Genomic DNA, 11,538 nt, shown 5'->3' with positions numbered 1-11,538 from the left:
GTCGACGTAATTTCTTTCTTTTTTTTGACGTCGAACGGCCATTCTTGTTGGGGAAAAATATCCAGACATGAGTTTTCTCTAGCTTCTGGCTAGGTCCCCGACTTCCGGACCCTTGCTCAAGAAGATACCAGGGATCTACCCCTACCTTAGGTCCGACCCCTAGATCGGACCGACCCCTTGGAGCAAAATATAAGTTTTCTACCTAAGGGAAAACTTCCATTTTTCGGATTATGGAAGAGTTCTATTACTTGAAGCCGACATCTACAACTATAAAAGGGGAGCCCAAACCCTAGAATAAGGGATCGGCACTTCGAGACATAGAGATTAGAGTTTAGGCGGCTAGAACTAGGGTTCATACACCACAAAACGTTGTAGTCCCGATCAATAACTCAATAACATCTCTTTCCTCTCGATTTACAACTCTTTCATATAAGTTCTCTAGTGTTCCGTAGTACTAAAACGATCCTACACAAAAATACCCTAACAGTTTGGCGCTAGAGAGAGGAAAGTGATCCAACTACGTGACGATGGCATTAGAGGACGACGCTAACCAGACGGAGATGACTCCGAGAGAGATCGAGCTCCTCAACAAGCTTGAGTCTCTTCAGAGTCAGATCACCGATCTTCACAAAGCTCGGGAGACAACACCCGGAGGTCCCAAACTTCTCCTCGAAGTTCAAACCTTAAAAGACCAACTTGGAGAGCACTCCAAGCAACTACAGCAAAGCGAGAAGCTAGACGCCATAGAGGCATAGAATCTTGTCCTCCGACAAGAGAACCATACCCTCGGTGAAGCTAGCAACAAGCGAAAGCGGTTCCGGACTAAGGTACGACTCATGGCTTCACTCTACACGCCGCGACACAGTGAAGAGGTACCTCGTCGACCCGCCTCAACCGAAGACAAACCCGAGAGCCGAGGAGCCGCGAATGATAGGACCCGAGTACAAGTAGATAGCGATTCCGATATGGAGGACGAGGAGTATTCACCCGACGATCCCGAGATCTCAGATCCAGCCCTAGCAGCCTATTTAGAAAGAGTGGTCTCCGAAAGGTTCGGCACCATTCAATCTATGGTAGAAAGGCTCCCAGGGGCAGCTCCTCCTATTCGAAGAAGCAATCAGGGGTCCTACTCCGATACACCTTTCGTGGAAGAGATTGCTTCAGTGGAGATGCCGCAAAAGTGCTCTTTCCCAAGCATAAAGATGTACGAAGGTATTGGGGATCCCGACAATCACATTGCTCAGTACAAGCAACGCATGCTAGCAGTAGCAATCCCTCGGGATGCACGGAAAGCTACCATGTGCAAAGGATTCGGATCAACCTTGACCGACCCGCTCTTCAGTGGTATATCAACCTGCCCACCAAATCCATCAACTCCTTTGCGGCCTTTAGCGATAAGTTCGTGGAACAGTTCGCTAGCAGCCGTGATCTAGAGAAGAATTTGGATGATCTCTACGAGATCCTCCAGCATAGGAATGAGCCCCTTCGTTCTTACATAGCTCGCTTCAACCAGGCAAATGTGGCTACTCATGAGTGCAACGCTGATATGGCCATCTCAGCCTTCAAGAGGGGTCTACTTCCAGAGGGAGACCTTTACAAGGAGCTGACCAAATATAAGTGCACGATTATGGAAGACGTGCTCTCCCGTGATTGGGCTCAAGTAAGATGGGAAGAAGATGTTGCTAGTAGGGCTAAAGCCGGTCCGAAGTATGATCAGAAGCCATCAAAACCTGCAAGGAGTGACCGCGACAAGTCTTCTTACTCTAAGTCCGCAAGGGAGACTAGCAACCCGAATAGGGGCATGTATCAGCATCGACCTTTGCCTAGATCCGAAGGGATGATGGTGTCTACTTGGCCTGATATCTCCCATCTCGCGATAACCAAACCGGAGCAGATCGGTTTCTTACGACAAATGGGTCCTCAAGTTAAGTGGCCTCCTAAGATGAAGGCCGCGGAGGCTAATCGAAATCCCAAGCGATGGTGCGAGTTCCATAGTAATCATGGCCATACTACGGAGGATTGCATAGCCCTAAAGATGGAAGTCGCTGAGCTCCTCAAGAAAGGCTACCTACGGGAGTTCCTCTCGGATAAAGCCAAGAACCTTCTAAATAAAGAAGGTTCCAGTCTCCCTATCGAGGCAGCTCCTGCATTGCCACCACAGCAAGACCGGGTGATCCACGTCATCACCGGCGGATCAGAGGTGAGCAGAATTAGCAGTGCCGCAACCAAGAAAAGTACTCGCAATGCCAGGAACTGCCGAGGGGCCGAGGGTCCCACGCGCCTGCTCCTTGGAACAGATTAGATCAGTTTCACTGCAAGGGAGAAGGAGAAGGTCCTCGTCCCTCATCATGACGCTCTCGTCATTTCACTTACCATAGCAAACTGCTTGGTCAAGCGGATACTGGTAGATAATGGAAGCTCCAGCAACATAATCTTCTATTCGGCCTTCGCCGATCTAGGTTTGGAACCTGCAGCTCTAACCAGAAAGGCAACTCCCCTCGTAGGTTTCAGTGGAGAAGTCAAACAAACCTTGGGAGAGGTCCTTCTTCCTGTGTATGCCGAAGGGGTAAACGAGGCCACGAAGTTCCTGGTCGTCGACTGCCCCTCATCATACAACGTGATATTGGGAAGGCCTTGGATCCATGACATGGGAGCCGTACCTTCAACTTTGCACCAGCTGGTCAAGTTCCCAACCCCTTGGGGCATCAGAGCGGTCAAACTACCCTTAAGGGAAGACTATCCTTAGGGGAAAGACTCAGGTCTTATAGCAATTACAGAAGAAACTTCCGGCCCCACACACCGAAGAGCCGGAAGTGGAAGAAATGGATGAGGTCCCGCTCACGGAAGGGAACTCGAGTCGAAAATTAAAGATAGGCTCCAGGCTTCCAGAAAGCTTGAGAAGGAGACTGATCGATTTCTTAAGATCCAACTCCAATTGCTTCGCCTGGTCTCATGAAAACATGCCTGGAATTGATCCTGATGTTATCATGCACCAACTCAAGGTGGATCCAATGCATCCTCCTGTCAGACAGAAGAGGAGAAAATTCGCTCCTGAAAGGGATGAGATAATCAACGAAGAGGTCAAGAACCTACTAGATGCTGGATTCATACGAGAAGTGCAATACCCAGAATGGCTAGCCAATGTGGTGGTCGTGAAGAAGAAGAATGGGAAGTGGAGAGTCTGTATCGATTTCACGGACCTTAATAAGTCCTGCCCTAAAGATCCTTTCCCTCTGCCTCACATCGACAAGCTGGTCGATGCAACGGCTGGTCACGAGCTGATGAGCTTCATGGATGCATTCTCTGGATATAATCAAATCCTAATGCATCCTGACGATCAAGAGAAGACCTCATTCATGACCTCAAGGGGCATCTACTGTTACAAGGTTATGCCTTTCGGATTGAAGAACGCCGGCTCAACCTACCAAAGGCTGGTCAACATGATGTTCGCCGATCAGATAGTGCAGACCATGGAAGTCTACATTGATGACATGTTGGTGAAGTCCCTAGACGCCGAAGACCATATCTCACATCTTCAACAAGCCTTCACCACTCTCAGGAGGTACAACATGAAGCTGAACCCTTCAAAGTGCTCATTCGGAGTAAGCTCTGGAAAGTTCCTAGGGTACATAGTCACCCACAGGGGCATTGAAGCAAACCCAGAGCAGGTGAGAGCGATTCAGGTGATACCTTCCCCTCACAACGTTAAGGAGGTGCAAAGACTGAGAGGAAGGATGGCCGCCTTGAGCAGATTCATCTCCAAGCTATCCGATAAGTCGCACACTTTCTTCGAAACCCTGAAGGACCCCAAAGACTTCCAATGGACCGAGAAATGTGAGCAAGCCCTGTCCGATCTCAAGGCCTATCTCACTACTCCACCTCTCCTCTCAAAACCCTTGGAAGGAGAGGTCCTGTTGCTCTATCTGGCGGTATCGGAACACGCAGTCAGTGCGGTCCTAGTAAGGGAAGAAGGAAGAAAACAACATCCTATCTACTACGTGAGCAAATCTTTACTAGACGCGGAGACCCGCTATAGTCACCTAGAGAAGCTGGCCCTTGCTCTAGTCAATGCAGCCCGAAAGCTGCGTCCCTACTTTCAGGCTCATCAAATCGTGGTAGTCACCTCCTTCCTTATCAAGGCAGTTCTGCATAAGCCAGAAGTGTCTGGACGTCTAGTAAAATGGGCTATAGAGCTGGGGGAATACGATGTGATCTTCCGGCCTGCAACAGCCATCAAATCGCAAGTCCTGGCGGATTTCGTAGCTGAATTCTCTCATGCCATGCTTCCAGCCCTGGAACAAGAGGTAAAGCTTCGTGATAGCAAAGGGGAGAAAGGCGAATGGACACTGTACGTCGATGGGTCTAGTAACGTAAGAGGCGCAGGCGTGGGACTGGTCCTAACTTCCCCCACGGGGGAATCAGCCTCAAGGGCCGTACGCTGCAACTTCAAAGCAACGAACAACGAAGCTGAGTATGAAGCTCTAATAGCAGGGCTGACACTCGCCAAACAGATGGGGGTGGAAGATATCCAGGTCTTCAGCGATTAACAATCGATCATAAGCCAAGTCCAAGGAGACTATCAGGCGAAAGATCCGAGTATGATCAGATACCTATCCGTGGCTAAGCGACTACTCGACAGGTTCCGACATTGTAAGCTCACCCAGATTCCTAGGGAGCACAATTCCCAGGCTGACGCTCTAGCTAACCTAGGGTCCGCCCTAGAAACTACAAGTCATATGAGCATCCCATTACTGGTACTCCAATGGCCCGCGACCGAAAAGGAGACGGAACCTGAAGAAATATCCGTGGTAGACGAAGGAGAGACCTGGATGACACCCATAATCAACTACCTAAAGTATGACACCTTGCCTGAAGATCGAGACGAAAGTCGGAAGATAAGGCACCAAGCTGCAAGGTATTGCTTTTCCGGGGGGAAACTATACCGAAGATCCTTTTCAGGACCCTATCTACGATGTCTTACCCCTAGAGAAGCCGTCAGGATATTAGAAGAGCTGCATGAAGGAGAATGTGGTTCCCACTCTAGTGGTCGGAGCCTGGTACTAGAGCTAGAAGAGCAGGATGGCCAACCATGGCGAGGGACTCCCTCAGATAAGCAAAGCTCTGCAGTAAATGCCAGAAGCATGCACCAATCTCCAACCTTCCACCAGAGAACCTCAAATCCCTAAGTTCTCCTTGGCCCTTCCGAAAATGGGGCATGGACATCGTAGGGAAGTTCCCTATGGCACCGGGGCAAAAGATTTTCCTCCTAGTCGTGACAGACTATTTCACCAAATGGGTGGAGGCTGAAGCACTAGCCAAGATAACTGATCTCCAAATTAGGAAATTCCTATGCACTAACGTGATCACACGCTTCAGAACACCCCATGAGATTGTCACAGACAACGGACCACAGTTCACAAGCTATAACTTCCGAAAGTTCTGCAAGGACTGGAACATCAAGCTCTCCTACTCAGCACCACAACACCCTCAATCTAACGGCCAAGCAGAATCCACTAACAAGACAGTGGTGAACATGCTCAAGAAGCGCCTAGAAGACGCCCATGGACGATGGGCAGAAGAACTACACGGAGTACTCTGGGCCTATCGGACAACCCCGACGGCTACCCAGGAGACTCCCTTCTCCCTTGTCTATGGTGCTGATGCGGTGATACCCACAGACCACGGTCTCTGAATTCCTCTCCCAGGAGGAGAATAACGAGCTAATGTCCCTGAGTCTAGACCTACTCGGCGAAAAGAGGGAGGCGGCCCGCCTTAGGAATGCATCCTACCAGTTGAAAGTCGCCAAGAGCTACAACAAAAAGGTCAGATCCAGAACCTTCCAGAAAGGGGACTGGGTTCTAAGGCGAGTCTGTGACCACACAAGGGACAAATCAGCCGGAAAACTCGCTCCTGGATGGGAAGGGCCCTATAAGGTAATAGAGGTGCAAGGGGCAGGAGCCTATAAGCTGGAAGACAGCGACGGCAAGGTCCAACCCAAATGCTGGAATGCCTTGCACCTCAAATTCTATCACTTCTAGAGTAAGATCCCCGGGTCAAACTCTATATACTACTACTATTATTATGATATACTTAAGTACACTGGTTTCCTACTCCTATGTATGCGGTAACGTCTCCGGACTAAGCTTATAAAATACATTATTAGTTACGGCTAAAGGGGTTATAGGAACTCCACTGTACTTAAAGGGGCATACTAGCTAGGTCAGGTCTTAAGGGATCTTAGACCTCAGCAAACCCTATATACACTAGTGAGACTACTCACATGGGTGTACGACATATAAGGAACGAGTCTGATCAACCCTATTACATTGTCTGCACCTCGGGCCCTGCGTAAAGGCTATAAGTCCAAGAATTACGTGGGGACCACCGTACTAGTGCTACCCAAACCCTGTGTTAAAGACGCTACGAGCTAAATACACGCAGGGGGCATGACGTACACTGCAAAGTACTCTAATCAGATGCTGGCGGCTGATATGCAGGGAGCAAATGTGCGAAAATACCGGTTAACACCAAAATTTAATACTTATCCAGACGTGGAAAGTAGTGTGTCTGGTGTGAAGTCGCTCTGCGGGGCAGGCCCACGCCAGACCACAGTAAGTCTGAGCGTGACCTTTTCTGCAGAAAGGTATAGTGCAGCATTGAGATTCACGAGAGTGGCCTATACCTCCGGGTGGCAGAGTGTGGTTTCTCAATAACAGATCGGTAGTGGTTCCCCCATGGGGAGCAGAATACGATCACAAACCTCCCATAACACATACGCCCTCAGTGTCTATGACGAACCTCATGGTTCAATACGGCCTCAGGGTCTATATAATAACCCCCGGGTTTAGTACGGCCTCCGGGTCTATAAAAGAACCTCAGGGTTCAATGCAGCCTCCGGGTCTGTAAGGAATCTCCGGATTCCAGATCACCTCAGGGTCGATCAAGGGCCTTCGGGTCTAACTGATCCTCGGATCCAGTAAGAACCCCAGGGTTCAAGGATCTTCGTATCCTAAATACCAACCTTCGGGTTTGCTAAGAACCTCATGGTTCAAAATCATCAACCTCCGGGTTCGAAGTATCCATAGGGTTTAATCATGGTCCCCCGATCTAAAGATTAAACCCCAACACTCAGAAAACCTCAGGGTTCAATGAGCAAACCTTCGGGTTCAATAAAACGGCCTTCGGGCCTAGGTAAGGAGCCTCAGGGTTCAAGACCTTAAGAACTTCCGAGTTCTAAGGCTCAAGAACCTCTGGGTTCAAACCAAGCTAGAACTCTAGGGTTCCAAGTAAGGATCTTTCACTCCAAATCTAAAACTAAGGTTTTTAATAATGGATTACAAGGTCTAACGTTTCTGATCATTTCAGGATTCAATCAATATACTAACATGATCCAGGTCCTAGACGTTGATATCAATTCAAGGGGTCAACCCCCACAAGGATCCACTCCTTACAACACGTCCACAAGTCTATCTAGATACTCCTGTGTTCTAAAGATATGAAATGTGTTCGGGAAGGGCTATACCCCTGAATTATCGGCGCCACAAGAGGATCCCTATCCTAGACCTTAAAAAATCCGCCCAGGAAACCACGCTCAAAGGTCTTACGAACCATTCCGAACAAAAGCAAAGGGTATTATTCAACAATAAAATCCAAGAGGCGAACTCAACAGAAGAAGGCGAAAACAATAAGTATTATTATTATGCTATCAGAAGTCCTTATTCGGTTACAAAGTCATCAAAAGCCCGGGGAAAGAAATCATAGTATAGGATAAAGTATAAACTAAAAAACGCTTCAAGGCTTTGAATGATGCGGCGCCGGAGGAAAAGCATCAAGTCTACCTCTCTCATTCACCGAACCTTGGACGGGCCCTCCAACAGGTCCCCAACGGTTGATATTCCTCTCCGACCACTCCTTCACTAACTCCCAACGAGCTTGCTCACGAGCTCTCTGCACAGTCAAGGCTTGATGGGATAGTACCTCTCGAAGCTGAGTGCGAAGAGAAAGGATTTCCTCATGCAGAGAAACAGGCCGACGAGGAACAAAAGATCTGTTATTTCCTACGTTTCTCAGGATCGAGGAAGTCGCAGTTGGAGGGACAAAGGAAGGCGATACGTAAGATCGTCTCCTATGAGGATTGGCCCTGCAGTATTCGTTATACACCAATAATATTGAAGCTCCAGGAGTCCCACCTAAAAACCAGCAGAACAAAGAGTCATAATTAATCAAGGGATTGCTTGAAAGAAAGAAGAACTGTCTTACCCCAAATACGACTATGGCGCAAAGACATCCAGCTCATCAGAAATAAAATCCAACGGTATCGCCTGGGAATGTCATTTGCCAATTTCACCATAACTGTTGGGCCCAAATATGACCCCCTAGCTAGTGATAGACAATAAGAAATGATAACGGGCCGCGAAAGGCCCATCATGAATTCAATCTTCAAAAACAGTTAAGTCAGATCTGGAGGCTGTGAGCTGGAGATGTTCATCAGAGAGGTCAAGGAAAAGAGGCAGCTCGTTGACAAGTAAACAGGCGCAGGACCCGGTCAAAGAGGTAGCTCGTGGACAAATAAATAGGCGCAGAACCAGGTCAAAAGGGAGCTGTTACAAATCCCTCAAATCACGGAAGGGATCTCGGGAACCTGTTGGTAGTAACTGACGGAGCCTGGGGCTATTTAAAGAGAAAATCAATCAAGAAAAAGGGATTGGAACCCGTTTCACACACAAGCTCTCAAATACTTTACTTTCTTTGTAATCCTCAAAAACATCTATTGTAAACAATTATTTACCAAAATCATCAATAAAATCATCATTCATCTTATAAGTTCTTACGGGATTCAGCCCACGTTATCTTCCTTTTAATCTTAACATGACCTAAAAATCAGAAGGTGAGTTTAGTCCCTCACAATTGGTGACGTCTGTGGGGAAGAAACAATGGAATCCCTTACTCCAACTTAAGGATGAATCCAGTCGATCAGACAACAAATTCATCTAACCGATGAACAGTATCCCGATGAATAGTACTCGGATGAACAGTACTGGAAGAACAGTATCTCGATGAACAGTATCTCGATGAACAGTATCCCGATGAACAGTATCCCGATGAACAGTATCTCGATGAACAGTATCTCGATGAACAGTATCACGATGAACAGTATCCCGATGAACAGTACTCCGATGAACAGTACTCCGATGACAGTACTAGAAGAACAGTATCTCGATGAACAGTATCTCGATGAACAGTGCTGGAGCAGCCACCACGAGAACCTCCAGTGGGATCGATCCAGGGCTCCCAGCCCTCGTTACCCCTCAGCACCAACCTGCTTCAAACCAGACGGAGGCTCAGCTCTCTGAGATCCGTCGCATGATGATGCAGCTGGTAGAAAAAGCTCAAGAAGGTGACCGTACAATGCAACAGCTAGCCGCTCGGCAGCAACGATTCGAAGAGGTCACTAGATCTCTAACCGCAACAACCCAACCACCGCAACGTCAGGGCTCGGGAGTGACCTTCCGAGATCGAATAACTGACCCCTCGTTCCCTCGAGGACGTCTCGACTTTTCCCTTGATAACACTGGATCGGGAGAACAGGGAACAGCTTTCCAAACGCCTCATGCTAGGACAGTTCCCGTGTTCAGTCCACCCCTCACCAGTGCTATGGGAAGCAACATAGCATCGACTAGCTCTATTCCCGATCAGGTTACTGGTCAGAGCGCTCGCTTACCTCCTCCACCACCTATTCTTAGGTCAGGAGAAGGAGTATCCGACCCGTCCGGGGGCAGAACGTCAGCTCCGGTGTTTCGGGCCAGAAACCTAAACACGAATCCGGGCGAACATCAAAAGACGGATGCTGATCCTACAGCTCGCCCCACTAACCTAACTCGTCAAAATAACCCAATAGCCAGTGAGCAAATCAGCCCACCGAGCACTTGGAAAAATGATCGAACACGATTCCATCAGGGACATGTTCACCAGGTACATGTTCGTCAGGTACCTAACGATGACCCGACTATCCTTCCTCTAGAGGGACCTGAGGCTATTCGTAGATATATGGAGCGGACTCACGCAGCTCTCTAAAAGCTGGGTGCTCAAGTCCACAAGGCAACGAGCTCGCTCCCGAGATCGAGAGCTTGATCGAGGAGACCAGTGGAACTACATTCACTGACAGAATTACCGGCTCTTACATAAGAGATACCCGAAAAATTAGGATCCCCAAGTACGACGGGACCTCAGACCCGAAGGCCTACTTAAGAGTCTTACGGTTAGCTATCGTGAAGGCTCACTTTACGAAAGAAGAATGCGAGGCAGGTTATTGCAGGACATTCGCCGAAAACCTGGTCGGAACAGCCCTCGAATGGTTCTCTGGTCTTGAGCCAAATTCGATAGACAGTTTCGACCAGTTAAGTAATGCCTTCATGAAGCAGTACTCGACTCATATCCTAAAGCAAGCATCCGAGGCTGACCTCTGGAAATTTAGACAAGGAGTGGGAGACTCGCTACGAGCCTACATCGAAAAATTAAGAGCAGTGAGAACTAAGCTCTCAAACCCCAACGATCAAGTTGCCATCGAGGCCCTTAGAAGAGGTCTCTGGTATAAATCAGAATTCTGGTCGGAGCTGACGCTCAACCCTCCTCCAACTATCGATGATGCTCTTCATAAAGCCTCTAGATATGTTACCTTGGAAGAGAAAATAGCTGCACTAGATAAACTCCACAAGAAACCCCAGAATCACCCGAAAGGTGAAGCCTCAGATTGGAAAGGACCTCATAAAAAGGAGAACTTCCGAAACAGTCAGACCCAAGGAGAGCATTCTTATGCAGTCGAGGATGACAAAGAAGAAAAACTTGTCGCCGCGACAACTAAAGCTCCCTGGTCGAAAGGCTACGACGAGAGCAAACATTGCTCTTATCACGATCGGAAAGGACATTCAACTGAGGAGTCTTGGGATCTCCTACGACAACTGGCAGCCAAATTTGCAGCCGGAGAAATAAAAGGCGTGGACCTCAAAAAGCCACAGCCCTATCAAAAAAGAGGTCCCAGAGATACCTCTCCGAAACGCGAAAGGTCACCTGAGAAGGAGACAAATTCGCCACCCCCAGCTCCCAAGAAGAGATTTGATATGATCCTTGGAAAATTCCCACAGGAAAAGAGCCTACAAATCGAGGCCCTCCTGAGTAAACCGTCAACTCAATCGAGCCCCAACTCGAGGGTGGACTGTATCCTTGGAGGATCCGACATATGTCAAGACTCCGTTAATTCTATTAAAAATCACGTACGGAAGGCTGTGTCCAACACTGGACCTAAGCCTCCCAACCCCGAGTCCAATACTAAGATTTCCTTCTATAGAGATACGAGGTGCCTAAGCTTATGATAAACACAGGAAGCTCTGTTGACCTTATTCTCTACAACACCCTGAAAGGGATGGAAATAGACGACTACGAAATTATTGGCCAAAAAGCTAATCTCGTAGGCTTTTCCGGAGAAACAGCTACCTCATTGGGAACTATCAAGCTCCCAATCATAGCTGGCGGAATAATGAA

At 48.3% G+C, this 11,538-nt stretch overlaps 1 protein-coding gene across 1 annotated transcript; it reads left to right on the top strand.

Moving 5' to 3' along the window:
• The first annotated feature begins 836 nt into the window (after window positions 1–836).
• On the top strand, window positions 837–2,746 carry LOC130500119 (uncharacterized). The gene is made up of 4 exons (XM_056994832.1): window positions 837–1,300; window positions 1,393–2,063; window positions 2,118–2,200; window positions 2,396–2,746. The coding sequence occupies exons 1-4, from the start codon at window positions 837–839 to the stop codon at window positions 2,744–2,746; spliced, it is 1,569 nt and encodes a 522-aa protein (XP_056850812.1).
• The last annotated feature ends 8,792 nt before the right edge of the window (window positions 2,747–11,538 follow it).

This window comes from Raphanus sativus, chromosome 9 (genome assembly GCF_000801105.2).
Source record: "Raphanus sativus cultivar WK10039 chromosome 9, ASM80110v3, whole genome shotgun sequence".
Taxonomy (NCBI): domain Eukaryota; kingdom Viridiplantae; phylum Streptophyta; class Magnoliopsida; order Brassicales; family Brassicaceae; genus Raphanus; species Raphanus sativus.
The sequence above is the reverse complement of the archived record's forward strand: the minus strand, read 5'-3'. Positions and strand labels throughout refer to the sequence as shown.